The 22,208-nt window shown below is 44.1% G+C and overlaps 1 protein-coding gene across 3 annotated transcripts in view; it reads left to right on the top strand.

Annotated features, from left to right (window-relative positions):
• The first annotated feature begins 13,064 nt into the window (after nucleotides 1–13,064).
• The window catches only part of Bmerb1 (bMERB domain containing 1), a 68,967-nt gene continuing 59,823 nt past the window's right edge, over nucleotides 13,065–22,208 (top strand). Inside the window, exon 1 of one of the 3 annotated variants that reach the window (XM_041676519.1) lies at nucleotides 13,065–13,358. In XM_041676519.1, coding sequence (XP_041532453.1) covers nucleotides 13,336–13,358 — 23 coding nt within the window. In that variant the 5' untranslated portion in view covers nucleotides 13,065–13,335. The remainder of the gene's footprint in view (nucleotides 13,359–22,208) is intronic. The other 2 variants (XM_041676517.1, XM_041676518.1) reach the window with 2 other exon arrangements.

Consider the following 22,208-nt stretch of genomic DNA (forward strand, 5'->3'; position numbering starts at 1 on the left):
TATTTTCGGAAAGCATTGCTGTGTGTGTGTGTGTTCTGGTTAGTTCCATATAATTCACATTTGAAACTGTTAACGTGCTGATAAAGTTTCAGATTACCAGGATGCTGCTGCATTATTCTCTTCTTTAGTCAACTGAGATGACAGTAATGAGAGTATCTCATGCCGGCCCTGCTGGCCTGGCTCCCGGAGTCATCCCTGGTCCCACTGAGTCCTTGGCCTTCCCAACAGAGCTGAGGACCAGGAGTTGGCAGAAGGTGGCCATGACAGCAGATATTGAACTGGAAGCATTGTTGCTCAATCTAACGGGAACAGACCAGCTCGGCCACACTGCTGGCAGTGGTGGCCTGGTCCTCTGGGCTCACAAATTCTGTGTTCCTTAAGTGTTCGATGCTGAATCCATTCATTTTTGAGATGGTAGAGCAACATCTTGGTATGGGTGCTTGGGAAATGCAGAAAATGGAGAGGTAAGCTTCCCCTCTTATCTCAACGTGAGAAACAACTGTTGTTGGTAACACTTTCCTAGGTTGACTTCATGCAGTATGCGCATTATTTAGGCAAGTGTGGGGTGGTGCATGGCTGAAAGCTCAGCTCTGGAGAGGCGAAAGTTCAAGGTCATTCTCAGCTACAGTTCAGAAATGAGCACTGAGTTACCACATATTCTCAGCAGCTATGCCATCTCTGAGCTCAAGGAAGAGGGGAAAGAAATGGAAAGAGCTGGAACACAGGAAAACGGGCAAGAGATGCCATCTTTTGATCATGGCAGGGCCACTTCAGTTATCCTACAGCAGTTGTGGTTGTTTGCCCAAGACTGGCTCTGCTGGGCTGTCAAGATGGCTAGGTGGGTAAAGGTGCTTGCCAGCAATCCTGGAGACCTAAACTCAATTACAGGTACCACGTGATAGAAGGAGAGAACTAACTCCTGCAGGTTGTCCTCTGATATTCACGTAAGTAGAGGCATGCACGCGCACACATTCATGGAATAATAATAATATAATAATAATAGCAATAATAATAATAAATGTCTCTGTCCACAATCATGGATGCAGGAGGAGCTCATGAGGCCTTACTCAAGCCATGTTAAATCATTGGCTACTGAAAGATCGTGATAGAAGGGCAGTCATTGTCTTTAATGTGTCATGCTGGTGAGCCCACTAAGCTCCAATTGATAGTTCCACGCTTAGTTAAACTTAGTGTGTCACAAAAGGACATGAACATGGAGAAGGGATTTAGGATGGTCAGGAGTTGGCAAGGGTGGTTAGAGCATACAGAATGCATTTTATGCATGTGTAAAATGTCATTGAACAAATTACATCAACAAAAAGAACAAGCAAAATCAGTTTTATGATTATAAAAGTATTACATATTATCCCATAGGAACATTGGAGACTACAAACAAAACACTTGTCATCATGACATTTAGAGGTAACTATTATTAATATTTGCTGCATGTCATTTTCCCCCAATGTAAACATATAATATGGGGAATCATTGCTGGCTGAGACACACACATAATCTTGGCACTCAGGAGGCAGAGGACCTTCTCAAGTTCAAGGTCATCCTTGGATACCTAGCAACTTTGAGGCCAGCTAAGGCTGCACAGACCCTGTCTCAAGAAAAAATTTAAAAAAAAATTTCATTTCATTTTGACTATGAAATAACAGAATTGAGATCATGACGTGCATTTAATGTTAACCAAGGTCAAGAAAAAAGAGGGCCTGGTAGTACAAGCCTAACATTCCAGCTACTGTGGAAGCTGAAGCAAGATGGTCAAAAATTCTAGATTTTTCTGGGATACTCAGTGAGTCCCAAACCAGCCTGGGTTACAGAGTAAAATGCTAGAGAAAATAAGGAAAGAAGAGAGGGAGGGAAGGAGAGAGAGAGGAAAGGAGGGAGGGAGGGAGAGAGGAGAGGGGAGAGAGAGATGGAGGAAGGGAGGGAGGAAGGAAAGAAGAAGAGAAAGAATACAAAAAGATATTAGTTGATGGGTCACAAAAATGAAAATTAAGTATTACTGAGCATATGGAAAAATTGTATATTTGCATATTTCTGATAGAAATGTAGAATGTTTGACAGTTCCTCAAAAAGCTAACTACAGAATTACCAGGTGGTCTGATAATTCTACTTGTAGATACATATCCCAAAGAAAATAAACAGATACTCAAATAAGTGCTTATACAAAGGCTCATCCTGGCACTAATCACAGTAGCTAAAAAGGAGGGACACTCATCTATCTATTGCTGTGGGAGCACATTCTGCTCCTTCAGCCAATAGCCTTTAAGATACCAGCCCACTTGATTGTGGTCTCTTATACTATAAAAGCAATGGTAACCATGCACCTGCTCTCTTGCTTCTGGCTCCCGGTTCCAGCTGCTATTATTCATAATTCTGAACTGGTGTGGGATTGTTTTGTGACTTACATCATCAGTCTATCAGTGGCTGAATGGATACATAAATTGTGGCATATCTATACAAAGAAATACTATTCAATCATGAAAATAGATGAGCACATAATTCAATGAGATTGAACTTCAAAGAGTGTGGCAAATGAAAGCAGATAGACATAGAAGTCCATATTGATGGGGTCATTCCTATGAAACATTCAGAATAGATAATTCTTAGGGGAAGAGCAGGGATGGTTGCTAGGAACTAGAGGATGGCAGAAGGTGGAATTACAGTTTCCTTAAAGGGTGGTAAAAATGTTTTAAAATTAGATACAGAAATAACTCAACAATGGGGCCTCCTCACCAGCCCTAGGGTGCACTTTGTTGCAAGATATTTGATTACACTGTGTAAAGATGAGTCACTGTGACTGACTGAATAAAAAACTAAACAGCCAATAGCTAGGCCAGGAGAACAAGTGGGACTTCCAGCAAAGAGAGGATCTGGGTATGAAGCTAGGCACACAGAGGAGGTGCCAGGAGAGGCAGAACAAGTTGGAGGTGCAGAATGCAAGAAAGGTAAAAGGCCACATGGTAGAATAGGCTAACGTTTCTTAATTAGTGAGAAATCTTCATGTCATTATTTGGGAGCTGGCAGTGCAGAGCAAGGATCGTTACAGTGCCCCCATCAGAGTACCCTTCAATTGTAAAGTACGAAAGCATTCTTCTATAGTATCTTACCACCTTTTCAGTTGTGTTTCTCTTAGGTCCTTCACACACCTTGATTTGTGATTGCTTGCATGTATGTGTGCATGTGCGTGTGTGTTTATGTATGTACACATGTGCATGTGTGAGGTTTCTGCTTGGCTAGGCACAACCTGGAGCATTGCTGTAATGTCTTTTCTTTGTCTCCCAAATAACAACATGGAGACTTTTGCTTAGACTTGTCTCTAACTAGCTCTGATAACTTAATTAACCCATTTCTATTTACCTATGTGCTGACATGTGGCTTGTGGCTTTTCCCTCTCCTCCTCCATGTTCTGCTTCCACTGTGTCTGATTGGCAACTCCCGTCTCTCTGCTTCCCAGACTCTCTTCCTGGAAGTCCTGCCTATACCTCCTGCCTAGCTATTGGCTATTTAGCTTTTTATTAAAGCAAACACAGTGACATATCTTTACTCAGTGTAATCAAATATCCCACAACACATTGCCTCTGTCATATAGCAAGATTCTAAATATATGTATGATGGAGGAAGGTTAAGTAATAAAGAAACTGCTTGGCCTCATAGGTTAAAACATAGGTGGGAGGAGTAAACAGAACAGAATGCTGGGAGGAAGAGGAAATGAGCTAAGACTCGACAGCTCTGCTCTGTGGAGCAGAGACGACATGCTCCCCTCTCCCGGGTAGACGTGATAGATCTGCTCTCTGAGGCACACGCGATGAAGCTCCAACCCAGGATGGACGTAGCCTAGAATCTTTCCTGGTAAGCGCACCTCGTGGTGCTACATAGATTATTAGAAATGGGTTAAGAGGCTGAAACTAGTGGGCCAAGCAGTGCTTAAAAGAATACAGTTTCCATGTAATTATTTAGGGGCATAAGCTAGCCAGGCGGCCGGGGTGCTGGGGACACAGCCCCGCCGCCCCTATTACAACAGAAGGGTGCCCGACGTGGTAGCAACAATTTCTCGGGTCTGCTCTGCTTGCTAGAGGCAAGCAAGCACTTTCATCTAAGAGAGGCTTCCTGACTCAGCTTCAGCTGCAAAACCCTGCCGCTCTTAAGAGGTCCTGCCACGAAACATTTAAATGGTGTTGATGAAAAGCCGACTGAATGCTTGTTTGTTTTCAGCTGTAGCAGGAAAAAAGTTATGCTGTTTTAAAATGCCGGCTTTCTGGGCCATTCTGACAGGGCAAACTCTGACTCTTTTACGCAGGCGGTTCGTGCGGTTTGTAAGCACAGGCTGCTGAAGCTCGCTTGCTGGCAGGGACCTTGAAATGCCATAGTTGTGGCAATAAAGATGGCTACAGCCGGTATCTCTGCCATGAGGCTGGAAAGCTAAGGAATGGGCTGGATCCAGCTGTCAAAGCCACGGCTTTAGTCCTACTGAGATTGCTTGGTAAATTAAAGACTCATGTGGTCAGAAAAAGAGAGATATACAGTAAAGAGAGATTCAAAGACAAGGAAAATTTCTAAATGCTTTACAGTGTGTTAAAAATATGTGCAAACTAAAAGTTAAAGTTCTTAAAAGTAAAAAATGAAAGAAAGAGAGTAGTTGGGTGTGGTAGTACACACCTTTAATCCCAACACTTGGGAGGCAGAGGGAGATTGACCTCTGTGACTACAAGGTGTAGTAGCATACACCTTTAATCCCAATGCCTGGGAGGCAGAGACAGGCGGATCTCTGAGAGTTCAAGGACAGCCTGGTCTACAGAGTTATTCCAGGTCAAAGATACAGAGAACCTATCACAAAAAGCAAAAAATAAAAGTAAAAATAAACAAAATAGAGGTTAAAATAAAGCACACAATGATGGAAAATACACAGAGAATTTTGATACTGTATGCTATTATGCTCTCTTTGAATTATTTGAATGCTGAGGAAGGAGCAACAGCTGCTAAAAGATATTTGTTTATAAATGCTGCTGAACTAATTCAACATAGATATTTTGAAAATGCCTTGACTTTGAAATTTGGATCTAAGGTCATGATGCTTTGGAAAGGAGTTTCTTATTTTGTTTTCACAGAGGGTGAGAGTCTGTGGATTGCTTCCATCCCAATGTGGTATGATAGACCACGTCCTCCTGAAAGGTTGCTGTGAATACCCTCAAAAAATTACTTCATTCAACTGCCAACTGAGATGAACCTAGCAGACAGGTTATACCCTGAAATACCTAAATAACAGTGCCCCCATTCAGCAGGAAGCAGTTTGGAGAGAAAAAACTGTGCCCATATTCCCAAATATTGTTTATAAATGTTCTTTTACATTTAAAGGGGAATGTGATATAGATAAGAATAATTGATATGGATTTTGCTTTAGTGATTTAAATTTAAGGTCAATTTTGTTATATGTATATGTGTTTCTGATCTTGATTAAGGTATTGTGATTGTGTAGTTCATTTAAAAATGAAATGTATATAGGTTGTTAATGGATAATCATTAATAATAGTCAAGTTTGTAGTCATGTTAGTTAGATTTTCTAGATATATAGATATATATTTCAGTTAGATTGGCATTCTTCATATCTTTCAAAGACTATGGAATATGCTATTTAATGTTTTAATAACTTAGGGTTTTTCATGACAATGAGACATGTCTGCTCCTGGAAACACCAATCTACTTCAAGAAGAAGATGGGCATCGAAGAGGATCCTTATGGAGTTTGATAGCCATTTGGGCAAGAAACTGCTCTTGCCTGGACTACTGCATAAACTGGACACAGAGAACCCACAGAGACAGGACTACTGAACTTGCCTAAAGGTGAGATGATCTTTCGGGGTTCCTGATTCATGAAAGAGTGCGAGACATTCTGCAGGACACAGCAGATAGTGACTGAAGTGCCTTTGAATTTTCCTGCTTCATGGAAATGTCTGCTGGATACCATGGGCCTGAAGGCTGAAGATGGATGCCCCAACGGTACAGAGGAACTTTGGGTGACTGTCCAGGCAGCGAGATGTCTCTGTCATTTCTATAGTTTGAAAGTTGTTTATTTCTTGTTTGCTTAGGTAATATTGTATCTTTCTGGAGTCTTTGATGGAGTTGAAGAATAGATAGATAGTCATAGTTATAGTTTTCCATTGTTATGATAAAAGATAAAATAGATATAAATATTGTAACTGTAATTCTTGCTTTATAACTGTTTTGTTATATGTAATTTTGCTATGTTAAAGTTAAAGCCTTCCTTTTTGTTTAAACAGAAAAAGGGGAAATGATGGAGGAAGGTCATTGGTTAAGTAATAAAGAAACTGTTTGGCCCCATAGGTTAAAACATACGTGGGAGGAGTAAACAGAACAGATTGCTGGGAGGAAGAGGAAGTGAGCTCAGACTCGACAGCTCTCCTCTTGGGGGCAGACGCCTCAGAGAGATGCCATGCTCCCCACTCCCGGGAAGATGCATGCGATGAAGCTCCGACCCAGGATGGACGTAGGCTAGAATCTTCCCGGTAAGACTGGTGTTACACAGATGATTAGAAATGGGCTAAATTAATATGTGAGAATTAGCCTAGAAGAGGCTAGATAGAAATGGGCCAAGCAGTGCTTAAAAGAATACAGTTTGTGTGTTGTTATTTCGGAGCATAAGCTAGCAGGCGGTCGGGGTGCTGGGGACGCAGCCCCGCTGCTCGTATTACAACATATGTAGGTTAATTGGAGGGCTTACAATTTTCCTCCTCTATTGTCAGGCTTTATTTATTTATTCTTGTTTTGTTGTATTATGGGTTTTTCCTTATTTAGTTAGTTTTTTTTTTTTGGTATGTGTGTTCAGGCTGTTTGTAGACAAGACTGGCATGAGCTTGTTATCCTTCTGCCTCTTTTGTCCCAGGATTGCAGACTTGGGACACCATGTCAGGGCTTATAATAGTGTTTGATATCTCATCATTACATTTTCCCAGTCTTGCTCATTTTCTTCCATGCCTGTTTTGTCCATTGCTTTGTTCTTCTATAAAATTTTAGAATCAGCTTACCAGAGTTAATTTTAATCATGAATTTCTTATTGAAATCTCAACTGGAATTACATTGAAAAGAAATTATCTTTATAATATTGATTCTTTTACCCACAAAGAGAAGGGCTAGGGAGTTGAATGAACCTCTTGTCATGTGAAACATAAGGACCTGAGCTCAGATCCACAGCACCCCTATAAAAATCTGGGTGTTTTAATATACACTATGATCCTATTGTTGGGAAGGCAGAGACAGCAGGATACCTAGTGTCCCCTGAACTGATTAGCCCTGGGTTCAATAAGAAACCCTGCCCTAAAGAATATGAAAGAGAAAAAAAAGAATATAAAAGAAAGCAATTGAAGAAGATAGCTGATCTTGTTCTGGGTCTCCACTTACAGAAGGGAAAACCCTCCCCCACAAAAAAAATGTGTTACTTCATATGTCTTTGTTTTGCTTAGGTTGGATCCATGACCTTGAGTATAATGCTAAGCATATACTCTAATACTTTCCTAGGTCCCTAGCACCTGTAGTTTTCAGTTCTTTGTTGCTGTTTCTTTCTGGCTTCGTTTGTTTTTAAGTCAAGATCACACATAGCTCAGCTAGTCTCGAATCCTGATCCCCCTGTTTCTACCAACCAAGAGCAACCATGCTGGGTCTTGTCTGTTTTGTTTTATTGAGACAGCATTTCTCTGTGTAGCCCTAGCTGTCCTGGAACTCCCTCTGCATACCAGACTGGCCTCAAACTCAGAGATACACCTGGCTCCTCTGCCTCCAAGAATGTGGACTAAAGGTATATGACACCATGCCCAGTGGCTTGGTTCATTTTATTGGTTCATTTTATAAAAATTTACTTTTGTTTATATCTCTATGTGTGTATGCACACATGACTGAAGGTCTCTTTAGAGACCAGAAGATGGCATCAAATCCCATGAAATAACAGTTATAGGTAGTTGTAAGCCTCTTAATGTGGGTCTTGGGAACTCTAGGCCTATGCAAGAGCAGCAAGTACTCTTAACTGCTGAGCCATCTCTATAGACCCTTAAGTTGATTTTTTAAAAGATGTTGCTTAATAATGTGACATAAAATCAGTTAACTTTCCAGGTGGCATAAAAGAACAGCTTTCTTAGTTAAAAAACATTTGATTATGTATTTAATTTCTAATATACATAAGTACTATTTTATAATAAATATAAATATATTAAATACTTACATTTTGTTGCATTTATTTATTCATTGTGTGTATGTGTGTGTGTGTGTTTGGACAGGAGTAGATGCCATGTAGAGGTCAGAGGACAATTTATAGCAGCTGGTTCTTTCCTTCTATCATGGGAGTCCCAGAACTGAAACTCGGGTTATGATGCTTGGCAGCAGATACTTTAACCCACTGAGCCATCTTGTCAGTTTTGAGCTCAGGGATTATTGACCTGTACCACCACACCCAATTGTTGTTGGGGTTTCTGACCTGCCTGGTTCCCACAATCATTAAGCCCCAAAGAAATCACACAGAGGTCTACATTAATTATAAACTGGTTGGCCCATTATCTCAGGATTCTTATTGACTCTTATCACCATTATTCTTGTCTATGTTAGCCACAAGGCTTGGTACCTTTTTCCATGAGGCAGTTATATCTTCCTTGCTCTGTGGCCAGGTCAGGACTGAAGAATCTGCTTCCTTCTTCCCAGAATTCTCCTTTTCTCATTGATCCAACTCTACTTCCTGTCTGGTTGTCCCATCTATACTTTCTGCCTGCTACTGGCCAATCAGTGTTTATTTAAAATATAATTGACAGAATACAGACCATTGTCCCACACCACTTCCCCCTCTTTTTTTTTTAAAAAAAACAAGAACTCTGAATCTAATACCCTTTGTTTAGCTTTTCTCCTTACCATTAGCCATAACAACTTGTAACCAACATTCTAAACAAAGGAAAATATCCATAGTCCATTTTTTGGGAATGTGGGCATAGTTTTTCAGGCTACTTCCTCCTGGTTGGGGACACTGATAATCTTATGGGGACCTAAAGAAAATTTAGAATTATGATCAAGTCCTGTGAGTATTGATCATCTTAGGCAGCAGTCTTGAATCTGTTCTGGATGTAGAATTCAGACATTTGGGCCATCTGTTCCTACTGGAGATTTCTCAGGTGGTCTTCCTTGATCAAACCTAATTTTTCTTAACTCAAAATGAATCCACAGCCTCTCATTTCCTGTGGAAACAAAAGCAAATCCTCTTCTCCAAAGTAACATACCTTTTGACTTCAATTTTGAAGTCAAGGAATTTTCAAAATACCTATGTTGGATTAATTCAGCAGCATTTATAAACAAATATCTTTTAGCAGCTGCTCCTTCCTCAGCATCCAAACAACTCAAAGAGAGCATAATAATACACAGTATCCAGATTCTCTGTGTGTTTTCCATCTTTATATGGCTTTATTTTAAACTTTATTTCTTTTATTTTTACTTTTAATTTTTGGATTTTTGAGACAGGTTCTCTGTGTATCTTTGGCTGTCCTGGAACTTCCTCAGTAGACCAGGATGTCCTTGAACTCAAAGAGATCCACCTGCCTCTGCCTCCCAAGTGCTGGGATTAAAGGTGTGTGCTACCACACCCAACTATTCTCTTTTTTTTTCTTTTAAGGACTTTATGCTTTTTTTCTCCCAAGCCTACATATATATATTTTTAAACACATAGTAGACCACTTAAAGATTTTTTTTCATCTTTGAATCTACCTTAACTGTATATCTTTCTCTTTTTCTGACCACATGAGTCTTTAATTTACCAAGCAATATGGGTAGGATTAAAGCCGTGGCTTTGACGGCTGGATCTAGCCCATTCTTTAGCTTTCTGAGATTCCAGCCTCATGGCAGAGGTACCAGCTGTAGCCCTGTTTATTGCTACAACTCTGTGGCATTTCAAGGTCCCTGCAAGCAAGCAAGCTGCAGCAGTCTACTCACAAACCACACTCAAATGCTCTATAGCTGGACCTCTTGCCTGAATGAGTCAGAGTTTGCATAGGCAGGACGTCCCAGAAAGCCAGAATTTTAAAATGGCGTGGCTTTTATCCTGCTATGGCTGAAAACCAAAAAGCATGTGGTTAGCTTCTCATCCACACTATTTAAGTGTTTCATGGCAGGACTTCTTAAAAGAGCTGCAAGGTTTTGCAGCTAAAGCTGAGTCAGGAAGCCTCTCTTAAATGAGACACATTTGCCTCTAGCAAACAGAGCCCACCTGAGAAATTGCTGCTATCAACAAGTCATGCTTTACTCTTTTTTGTCTAGAATAACTTCCCAAGCTCTCTCAGGCTTTATGTAGATGCAGTTGTCCTTGTGGGCACCAATCTTATATCAATTCTTTGGGGTTTTTTAAGATTTATTTTTATTTTATGTGTATGGGTGTTCTTACTGTGTATCTGTACACATGCATGAAGTACCCTTGTAAACCAAAAGAGGACACTGGGTACCTTGGAACTGGAGTTGCAGGCTGTTGTGAGTTGTCTTGTGGGTTCTAGGAATGGAACGTGGGTCTGATGTGAGAAGTCCTTCTTTATGTGTTTTGCTTTTATTGGTTAATGAATAAAGAAACTGCTTTGGCCTGTGATAGGGCAGAGTAGAGTTAGGCAGAAAAACTAAACTGAATGCTGGGAGGAAGAAGGCGGAGTCAGGGAGAAGTCATGTATCCCAACTGGAGACAGATGATGGATGGAACCTTGCTGGTAAGCCACAGCCACTTGGCAATGCACAGATTTAAAGAAATGGGTTGGTTTAAGATGCAAGAGCTAGCCAATAAGAAACTAGAGCTAATAAGCCAAGCAGTGATTTAATTATATAGTTTCTGTGTGATTATTTTGGTTCTGGGCAGCCAGGAACAAACAAGTGGCCACTGCCTACACCTGGCCCTCTGCAAGAACAGCTAGTACTCATAACTAGAGACTCCAACTTCCTTGTTTCATTTCTCATGCTTGGTAATAAAGGAAATAAGATATTACTTTATGTTTTTTATCTAATTAGGTTAGGACCTCTCAGAATTGGCCAAATGGTGAAACCTTATCTCAAGTCAAACTCCCAAACAAAACAGAATAAAACCTGGCATTATAATTTAGGTTTAGTTTTTTAGGACTTTTTGAAGCTAGCTCCTTTTTCTCTCATAAGCTGTTTAGGAGTTCACTGTTGATAATTTTTTAAGTGACAGAATTATTTTCTTGAAAAATTTGTCTGCTTTACACTTTCAAGTCATAAAAAAAGATACCAATGTCCCCAGATACATCGCAAAATAACCAGCAAATAGTATCCCAGCATCTCTTGACCTAGAGAACCTTGTCTGTTCCTCTCCCTCCATGCAAAATATACCTGCAGTTCAGGTGCTGCAGAGACAGTTTGGCAGGTAAGAGTGTGCATGACCTGAGTTTGGTTCCCAGCACCCATGCCTGATGGTTCACAGTAGCCTGTAATTTCAGCTCCAGGGGATCTAACGCCTCTGGCCTCTGAGAGCAGGGCTTGTGCTCACATGCACCTCCCCCACATGAGCCCCAGCTTATGCACATCATATCATTTTTAGGTTCTTTAAATATAACCACAGGGGCTGGAGAGTTGGTTCAGGGGTTAAGAGCACTGGCTGCTCTTCCAGAGGAACCAGGTTCAGTTCCCAGCACCCACATGGCAGCTCACAACTGTCTGTAACTCCGGTTCCAGGAGATCAACACCCCCACACAGACATATATGGAGGAACAAACAATTAAAAATATAATATAACCACAGTCAAGGAAATTAGAACAATAAGAGGGGGAATCCAAATTCATATATTCTGGATTCAAGGGCTGATTTGGTACCTGAGAAATGTGGGGGTCTGGGTAAGTGAACTCTCTGAATGTCAGTTCTGTCTTCTGTAAAATTAGGGGGAGTGGAGTGCTAGCTTCCACAGAGACATCGGTAAGTGTTTTATGCTTAGCAATCATTCAATAAGTAGTATTGATTTTTATCAGCCTAGCTTGCTGATTACATTTATTCATTCATTCATTTGAGGCATGGTCTAGGCTGTCCTCAAACTCCTTACAGAGCCAAAGATGACTTTGGATTTCAGATCCACCTACTTCTACTTATGCATTAGGCTTTTGCAATGCTGGGGATAGGACCCAAGGTTTTGCTCATGCTATGGCAAGCATTCTACCCACTGAACTGCATTCTCATTCCTTACTTACTTATATACACCATATAAACATATGCACAATATATACATATATAATATACACATTGTGTATATGTATGTGTGTGTATATATACATATGTGTGTGTGTGTAGGCCAGAAGTTGGTGTAAGGTGTCTTAGGAAGTCCTAGGAATCCTCCTGTCTCTGCTCCCAGCGCTGAGCTTAGAAGTATACACTGCTGCACCTGCTCCTCTTTTAATGTGGGTTCTGGGGCTCAGCTGTGGGTCCTCATGTTTGGGCTGTGAATGCTGTACCAATTGAGCCCCATTGCCAGTCCTGGCCCTATATTTTAATGCTACCATGTTTGGTCTCTATGATTATTCTCCAGGTTTGTAAAGATCAGTGTTCCAAATAGCTTTGCCGGCCATATGTCCAATATATTTTTGCCTCTTTTGTTTCTGTACATACAAATACACAGGATTGACACAGGTGTACACACATACATACACACACACACACACACACACACGGTGAGTGTCTGCTGCTCTTCTTTATATGTAAATCATGTACATAAACGCGAACAACACAGATCCCTCAAGCTGGGGTCCACATCCTTCACGAAGGCCATATCATCTGCAGATACATTCTGACTCACCAGTCACACTTGAAACCTACCGGCCCTCTGACAGACCCCAAGCCTCTCGCAATAGCTATATCCAATCACGCAAAGCCTCTCCACTAGCTCCAATATGGGCAGGTACCTTATTCTTGCTTCCTCTGCAGATGATTTTATTTTAGTTGTTTTTGTTTTTGTTGTTCTAGAGAGTTTATCATCTGTCCCTCTTTCTCCCTACCCAGCCCCCAAACCTCCCCCTCCAGCTTCCATTGCGCATGTGTTATGCATCCCTCCCCCATCCTGGGTACCAGTTGGGCACTTTAGGGTGCTGGCAGTTGAAGAGATGGAGTCGCTTCCTCGGGAACACCGGGCCCCTTAAAACGCTGCTAACCGGAGCCGCCTTCCTCCCTGCTGCCTTCAGCAAGGATGGAGTGAAAGAGGAACCCTTGGCTGCTCACGAGGATTAGCAATGGAATTAAAGCAATCTCTGTCTGTCCATCTGGAAGCTGAGAAGCCTCTGAGGCGCTACGGGGCGGTGGAGGAGACAGCATGGAAAGCAGAGCGACTGGGAAGTAAGTGTTTGGGCAAGGAATGGGTGGGGACAATGAGGACCCGTGTGCTGGAGCTGGTGACTCCTAGTGCGGGGGTGGGGGGAACGTGGGTGAGCTGACAGGGGAAGCGCCCCCACAGACCGGCTTCCAGTGTTGCACAGCAGCGATGTTCTCCCTACAAACAAAAGAGGGGACCTTCCAGGGCTGGGCTGCACCGGGAGGCTCCTCAGGAAATCACAAGCAGCTAAGCCAGGAAGAGCCTGGGCCGATCAGGGAATCTCAGATCCGGGAGCCGGAGGCTGCTGCTGCGAAGGATAGTCTTTCCTGCCGCCCAGAAAGGAGGATATTAGAGCGTTGAAATGCTTGAGGTCGCAGGAGCCAAGGGCCAGCTTGGGAAGCGCCCACGTACTGGAGATGGGGGAGTGTCTGCTTGCTTCCCTGCCTTGAGGTTCAGGGCATAGCTTAAATCCCAGCATCTTCCCACCCCTCCTGGGTCAGACGAGAGGTGAAAGGGCAAGCAAGGGCAAGGTCAGCCCGCACACCCCCACTCTTCTGGTCCTTGACTTGATGATCCGATTTGGTTTGTGTTCAGCTGCAGCTGGTGGCTTTGAAACAGATCTCTGCACTCGCCGATTCTCTCTGTGGTGTTTGGTATCAACAGACATTGCTAAATATATTCAAGACTTTTCCTTTCAATTTGCTTGATATGATACTTTAAGTTGCAAAGTGTGGAGGCTGCCTGGAAAGTCTAGGGTCACTGATGTCTCTGCAACTCTAGGGATTTCCCAGTGTCCTCCACCCCACCTCCTGCTCTGGTATGGCTTGCTCAGCAGCCCTGGTGTATGTAGTCTCCCGGGCTGGAAGAAGCCCTCTTGTCTTCTTGGGAACCTGCAGCTGCCAGCTCTGAGGCAGGGTCTCCAGGCTCAGTGACCTTTCCCAGCAAGAGTCGCTGAGTTACATGTACTTAAAGTATTATAAATACTCTCCTTCCCGTCTTCACTCAGGAGAAAGTGTGTGTGTGTGTGTGTGTGTGTGCATGCACACATGGTTGTTTTCTTTATACTTGTAACTGTGGACTCAATAGCTTAGCTATAGTGTGTTTGGATCTCCATTCCTGTTATAGTGGGTGTCATAATCTTTCCAACCTCTCTCCTTTCATTTTCTTTCTCCTTTTAAGACCCGGGTCCATTCTTCTGCTTCACCCTCTCTAACTCTTTGGCTTTGGCATTTTGAGGTAATCTCAAGGGTGCAGGTCTGTTTTACAAGCTCAAAATAATGCCACAATCGGGTGCCTTTTATTGTTAGATCGCCATGTCCTGAGAACTTAGACACAGCGCTTCATTTCACCACTGCCACTACTTTGTGTGGGCTTGAGACACCCTGGCATGAGAAGGCTGGGACTTTCCAGGTGACACAAACAGGATTCAGACCCAGTTGGCTGAACTCCACACATCTGTGGTGAAGGTTTACTGCTTTCATAGTTCAGGAGCCTTCCTGGTCTATTTCAAAGATGGTTAGTGATGTCACAGCAGATAGTGGCCCTGTTGGTCCTGCAGTCCACAGTGCTAGAAAGAACACTGGGTCCCCATAGAGTAGAAGCCAGCCACAGTTGAGGACTCTCAGGTTTGACTAGGGCTTTTTGGCTGACAATGTGGCAAGGGGCATCTCTGTCCTCACTCTGCTCTGTCCTCTGAAGGTGGGGATAATATTATATACCATATGGCTTTATCATGAATACTAAAGATGGTGCATGCAACACTCAGGGGAGATCTCAGGACACAGTTATATTTCAATAGCTCATCCTCCTTTCATCCTTTCCATGAAACTGCATAAAGGAAGACTCTGGGTTAAAAATGCAATATTTGGCAGATCTGTGAGTCCTAGGCCAACCAGGTCTACATAGCAAGTTCCAGGCCAGCCAGGGCTACAAAGTAAGACCCTGTCTCAAAACTAAAATGAAAAGCAAGCTGAAATATTGATCAGTTCTATAACAGCTCACACCCCACTATCCCTCACTATCCCCCTACTATCCCCCCACTATCCCCCACTATCCCCCCACTATCCCTCACTATCCCCCCACTATCCCCCACTATCCCCCACTACCCCCACTATCCCCCACTATCCCCCACTACCCCCACTATCCCCCCACTATCCCCCACTATCCCTCACTATCCCCCACTATCCCTCCACTATCCCTCCACTATCCCCCCACTATCCCCCACTATCCCCCACTATCCCCCCACTTTCCCCCACTATCCCCCACTATACCCCCACTATCCACCACTATCCCCCCACTTTCCCCCACTATCCCCCACTATATCCCCACTATCCACCACTATCCACCACTATCCCCCACTATACCCCCACTATCCCCCACTATCCCCCACTATCCCCCACTATCCCTCCACTATCCCTCCACTATCCCCCCACTATCCTCCACTATCCCCCTACTATCCCCCCACTATCCCTCCACTATCCCCCCACTATCCCCCACTATCCCCCACTATCCCCCACTATCCCCCTACTATCCCCCCACTATCCCTCACTATCCCCCACTATCCCCCACTATCCCCCCACTATCCCCCACTACCCCCACTATCCCCCCACTATCCCCCACTATCCCCCACTATCCCCCACTATCCCCCACTATCCCCTACTATCCCCCACTATACCCCCACTATCCCCCACTATCCCCCACTATCCCCCACTACCCCCACTATCCCCCACTACCCCCACTATCCCCTACTATACCCCCACTATCCTCCACTATACCCCCACTATCCACCACTATCCCCCACTATCCCCCACTATTCCCCACTATCTCCCACTATCCCCCACTATACCCCACTATCCCCCTACTATACCCCCACTATACCCCCACTATCCCCCACTATCCCCCTACTATACCCCCACTATACCCCCACTATCCCCCACTATCCCCCTACTATACCCCCACTATCCCCCACTATCCCCCACTATTCCCCACTATCTCCCACTATCCCCCACTATCCTCCACTATACCCCCACTATCCACCACTATCCCCCACTATCCCCCACTATTCCCCACTATCTCCCACTATCCCTCAAGGTCTCGTATGACCCAGCCTGGCCTCAAGCTCTGCAAACCAAGGATGACCTTGAATTCTCCTGCCTCTCCTCCCAAGTGTTGGGTACAGGTGTGTGGCAGCCAACATGCCAGACTCCTTCCTCCCTCCTCCCTTACAGCTTCCTCGCTCCTCCCTTACCCCTCCCTCGCTCCTCCCTTACAGCTTCCTCGCTCCTCCCTTACAGCTTCCTCGCTCCTCCCTTACAGCTTTGCATTCTCTCGCCTTTTCATCGGGGAAAACACAATTTAAGCATATAGGGAAATCGAGGTAAGAATTTAATTTATGCCATCTAAGTCCCTGAAAATTTTGTGCTTCTGACTCCCTGATCCTTTCTGTTCCAAACCATCCAAGTTTCTGAGACTTGTTTCATGGTTCAATAGCAGATCATTTTTCTTGTGCGCATTGGCACAGAACCCCAAACCTGTCCCCTAGCTCTTTAAGCTGTTCACATCTGAAATCTCCTCAAAGCAGGGATCCAGAGGCTCACTTTAGAAACTTGAATTTGGCAAGTTTTGGTATTTTGATTCCTGTTTACAATCAGGCATTTGGGGATTTTTGTTTGTGGTAGATGTCTTCTCAACTTCCAAGTGATCTACAGAGCTATCCCATAGGTTTGGGCCTCTATTTGTTTATTAATGAAGTGTGGAAATTAGTAGCACTGGGGCTATGGGCAAACTACTGCAAGCCGGTGCTGTAACACTGACGTGATGAAGGAAGAAAGATCCCATCAAGAAGATTCTTCCTCACTTCTGCATGCATTTAAAGATATTTCTGAAGAACCGAAAAAAGGAGAAAGATGGTAGACTTGGTTGCTCTTAGCTGAGATTGTATTAACTGCTTCCTTTCATTTCAGATAGAATATTTAAGTATTTATGTCCTCTGACTTATTTACACACAAGGTCTCATGTAGCCCAGGCTGGCCTTGAACCAGCTATATAGCCAAAGATGACCTTGTCATGTTATTACATTGTGTGTGTGTGTGTGTGTGTGTGTGTGTGTGTGTGTGTGCATTCAAGCATTGTGGCATACATGTAGACATCCAAGACAATTTGCAGAAGTCGGTTCTTTCCTTCTATCATGTAGATATCATCAGGCCCGGTGTCACAAGTCCTTTACTGGCTTGACCTTCTGATCCTTCTGCTTCTACTCCTGAGTTTATGGGCACCACCATGCCTGGGTTTGCACTGATAGGACTCAGACTAGGGACTGTGTGCATGCTAGGCAAGTGCTCTGCCAACTGAGCCCTCAACTACAGCATTTACTTAATTTACTATCATTCTTATTTGTGGTACTGGAGCCTGAACACAAGGCCCTGTGAATGCTAGACAAGTGCTCTATCACTAAAGCCATATTTTAAAGTCATCTTAGCCTTGAACCCCTCACTGTAGTCCAGGTAAGAACCTGGAACCCTCTCAGGCCTGTACCACCTGGTGCAGCTCCAGGTCCAGTAGAGCTGGAGACGTGATGTACTATAGTCACAGTAGGAGAACAGAAGCGGTGCGAGGGTCCATGCCTGTCATCTAAGCCCTAGGTGGAGAGGCAGGAGGACCTGGACTTCAGGCTCTTCCTTGGCTACAAAGAGTGTTTGAGGCTAGTCCTGTCAAAAGCAAATAACTAAAAATGGCAGAACAGGAGTTGGAAGTCAGGTGAAGTAAGTTCAAACTAACCCTGTCCTCTCCAGTTCTGTTACCATGGGCATATAGTTGAAGATATATTACTGGTAGCTTTATCTGTAAAATAGGAATAAATGGGGGCTGAAGAGATGACTCAGTAGTTAAGAGTCCTTGACCCAATTTCAGTTCCCAGCAACCACACTGGGTGGCTCATAACCATCTGTACCTCCAGCTCCAGGAGACCTGACACTGTCTTCTGAACTATACAGACACCTTTATAAGTGTACACACAAATAAATAAAATAAACTCTTTAAAATAGGAAGAATCATAGTAACAGATGCTTGGGGCTTGCTCTTGAAGGACAGAATGAGGTCATTTAACACACAACCTTGTGTGCTACAAGCCCCAGGTCAATACCAAATGGCTGTTGTTACAGCAGCCAAGTAGAAGCCCTTTGTATGTGAAGGGATCATTGAGAAGCTGTGTGGATGACGACGGCATTTATGCTACCTTCTTCACAGAAGTGTGTACAAAAAGACACTTTTTGTCTTGTTTTGATTTTTGAGACAGGGCTTCTCTGTGTAACAGCCCTGGCTGTCCTGGAACTTGCTTTGTACACCAGGCTGGCCTCAAACTCCCAGAGCTCCTCCCGCTGCTGGGATTAAAGGCGTGGCCACTGCCGGGCTAGAAAGACTTTTCCAGTGCCCTACTTCCTGCTCCTTTTTAGTTCTGGGGACTGAACTGGGGCCTCACGAATGCTAGAAAGTCATCTAGTATTTTCTCACTTGAGACAGATTCTAAGAAATTGCTTCCATTATCCCTTGCCCTCTTTAACCTTTAGCCCAGGCTAGCCCCAAAGTTGAGCTCCTCTGTCTCCACCTCCCACCCATCTTTGACAGCATTTTCCTGTAAGCAGTGGGTTGTTTTGTTTTTTTTTTAATAACTCGGCTGGAAAATTCATAGTGACATTTTACTGTAGCAAGGTCCACAAAAATGTTGCTTCCCACTACTGTAAGTAATTAAGGGAGACACGAAGACACAGTGCCTTTGAGAAAGCCTGGGGCTCTCAAAGAGCACAGTGGCCTGTTGTTAGGGTCGCGTCTTGGCAAATCTGCGTGTGCCCTAAAGGATGGTCAGGACTGGGGGAGGAGATGAGGAAAAGATGGCCCGGTGGAAGGGGGAGAGGGGGCACCAAGGGCATCGGGGTGGGAGAGGCTGTGGTAAAGTTGCCAGCCTAGGCAGCAATCTTCCCAGAAGCCCCTGGAAGGTGACTGTTCTTTACAAGTCCAGGGATGTGAAGCGACTAGTGATTGGAGCATTAACTGACCAGCAACTCTGTTAATAAACAATACAGAGCTTGAAGTAATGTGACTTTGCTGCCACTCTGTGTGACACATTGTTGGGGGAAGGTTTAACTCATTTCCCTTGACTTTCTAGTTAGGACGGACAATTGTATTATTTCTTATTTTATTTTTAGCATTTTTCCTTCTTTTTTTTTGTTTTTGTTTATTTTGGCTTTTTCCTTTTGTGCTTTTGAGACAGGGTTTCTCTATAGTTTTGGAACCTGTCCTGGAACTAGCTCTTGTAGACCAGGCTGTCCTCGAACTCACAGAGAACCTCCTGCCTCTGCCTCCCAAGTGCTGGGATTAAAGGGGTGCGCCACCACCACCAGAATGCTGCATTCTCCTTCTTAGTATAAAAATAATGTGTTCACTTTTTGTTGTACTCTAGAGTCGGGACCTCATGTACCCCAGGCTAGCTTCCACTCACCACAAAGCCAAAGATATCCTCAAGCTCCTGATTCTTCTGCCTCCACCATGAAAGCGCTGCCGTAGCAGTGTTCACGAAGGGCACAGCACTGAGCAAGGCAAAGGCCCTCCCATATTCAGGGGATGTCAGGGTTAGGGATGAGGGTGTCAGATAATGTCTTAGCAGCATGCCAGCCATGATACATGTTTTCTGGGAATTGTCAGAGAGGAGCCCTGCTCATCTGGCCATCAGGAAGTGACTGTTTGTTGAATGTTTTGACATTTTGACATGCAAATAGCAAGGGATCCAAGCTCTGGATGCAAAGACAGAGTATTCTAGGAAGAGGCAGGTGGCTAAGCTTAGCAGCTGGGACCCAGTGAGTCAGGGCAAGGTGGTGCTTATTTAAAATAAAATAAAAAATAAATAATATATTTATTCTGTGTGTGGGAAGGGCATACGAAGGTCAGAGGAGAGCAGCCCATTCCTTCCTTCTACTATGTGGGTCCTAGGGTGGTCAGTTTTAACAGCAGGCCCTTTACCCACTGAGTCATCTTGCTAACCCCTGCAAGGACAAACACAGGATGGCTTTTGTTTTCAAATGCTGCGCTGGCTACTGGGAGAGAGTAGGACCACAGAGGGACAAGCTGTGATCCCCACAACAGTGCTTGAGCAGCAACGACACTGCACTTCCTCCTTCCTGATGACAGCCATTCTCAGCAAATGGAGAAATGGCCTTGAGTGTGAAGGGCTGACAAGGGACAGAGACAGCATGGCTAGTTTTGGGAGAATGAGCATTGAGTGAAGCTACCCTCAGCTGGCAGGCAACAAGGTCAAGTTGTGGAAACTGTAGAAGCAGAGGTTGGAGTTAAAGAGATGCTGGTATTAAAGAATCTGGTGTGTGGTGGGGGCGGGCCTCAAACTCTTAATGGTCCTTCTGCCTCAACTTCCTGACTATCAAAATTATAGGCATGAGCTATCACCATTGTAACTGATGGCTCATGTTTTATGTTTACTTCCTATGTGTTAAATGAAGGAGGAAATGTCAGGGGTGTTTATTGTTGGTGTGTGTGTTTTCTCTGTATAGCTCTGACTGTCCTGGAACTCACTCAGACTCAGAGATCCACCTGCTGGGGTAAAGGCATGTGCCACCACCCACCACGCCCACGCCTTGCTATCTGAATGGTTATTAAATGGTTGTTAATAATACACAGTTGCTGAGAGTCAGCTCAAGCTCATTCACTTCTCATGCAATTCTGTGCCATAGGCAGAGTTGTAATTCCCATTCTGTGCTTGGGGGAACTGAGGGACAGGGAGAAAAAGGAAGTTGCTGAAGAGCTTTTTATATGTATTATTTAGTTTTTAAAGACTATATAGGTCTGACTGTCCTGGAATTCCCTCTGTAGACCAGGCTGTCCTCAAACTCACAGAGATCTGCCTGTCTCTGCCTCCTGAGTGCTGGGATCAAGGGCGTGCATCATTATGGCTGACCTGCTGAAGGTCTTACAGTCATTGGTGGAGCCTAACCTGGTTCTAGGCTTCTCTGACTCCAAGTGTCTCCTTCCAGCTAGGTCCGGTATTCCTGGCCTACTAAAGGGGCAACAGAGATTGGAAATAAAGCAAGACACAGCCTGGAGCCTCAGAAAGCATACAGATGTGGGGAGAGGGGATGAAGTTAAAGCTAACAGTGTGGAATGAGACCTTTGCTCCATGGGAACACAGCGGGAGTAAAAGGAGACTGAGCTCACAGAGGGACTTCAGGCGGACAGCAAATAAGGATGTTTGCATTGGGCCTGTGAACTACGCAGTTTTTAGAAGTGAAAAGAGGTGAAAAGGACATTTCAGGTTAACTACCAGTTTGAAGGGAGGGCATCTCAGGTAAGCCGCCTGCTCAAGGCGCGGGGGGGAGGGTGATTTCAAAAGCGGGAGGCCATGCACTAGCTTAGGGTTTTGCTTTGTTTATTTTTTTCCTGGCTTAATGAAATATATTTCCATTGGCTTGTGTGCTATTCCACGTGGTTCCCTTATGGCAATCACATGTTTCCTCCATGCACATGTGGTTTGGAAACTTCAGAACACTGCTTGTGAGTGTCCCTGAAGAGGCTAACACACTTGCTGGACAGGTTGAACGCCTAATGTGTACTAACCTCAGAGACACAGAGTAGAAAAAGCCCAGGTTCTGTCCTAGAAGAATTCTCTGCCTGTGTTCCCTTTTTTCACTCTGCTGCTTCTTAGCAGCTGGACTCTTAGGCAATGCGCCTCACATCCTTAACCCTCATTTTCCTAATCTGTAAAGTGGGCACAGTCCCCTGAGGACTAAATGGGGCAGTGCCAGTAAGCACGGTGTTTGACATATCTGTGTCTATGCTACTGAAAGACACGGTGTTAAGGGTCAGTCAGCTTA

This window comes from Microtus oregoni, unplaced genomic scaffold (genome assembly GCF_018167655.1).
Source record: "Microtus oregoni isolate MIOR12 unplaced genomic scaffold, Mior012 000027F_ref0000203, whole genome shotgun sequence".
Classification (NCBI taxonomy): domain Eukaryota; kingdom Metazoa; phylum Chordata; class Mammalia; order Rodentia; family Cricetidae; genus Microtus; species Microtus oregoni.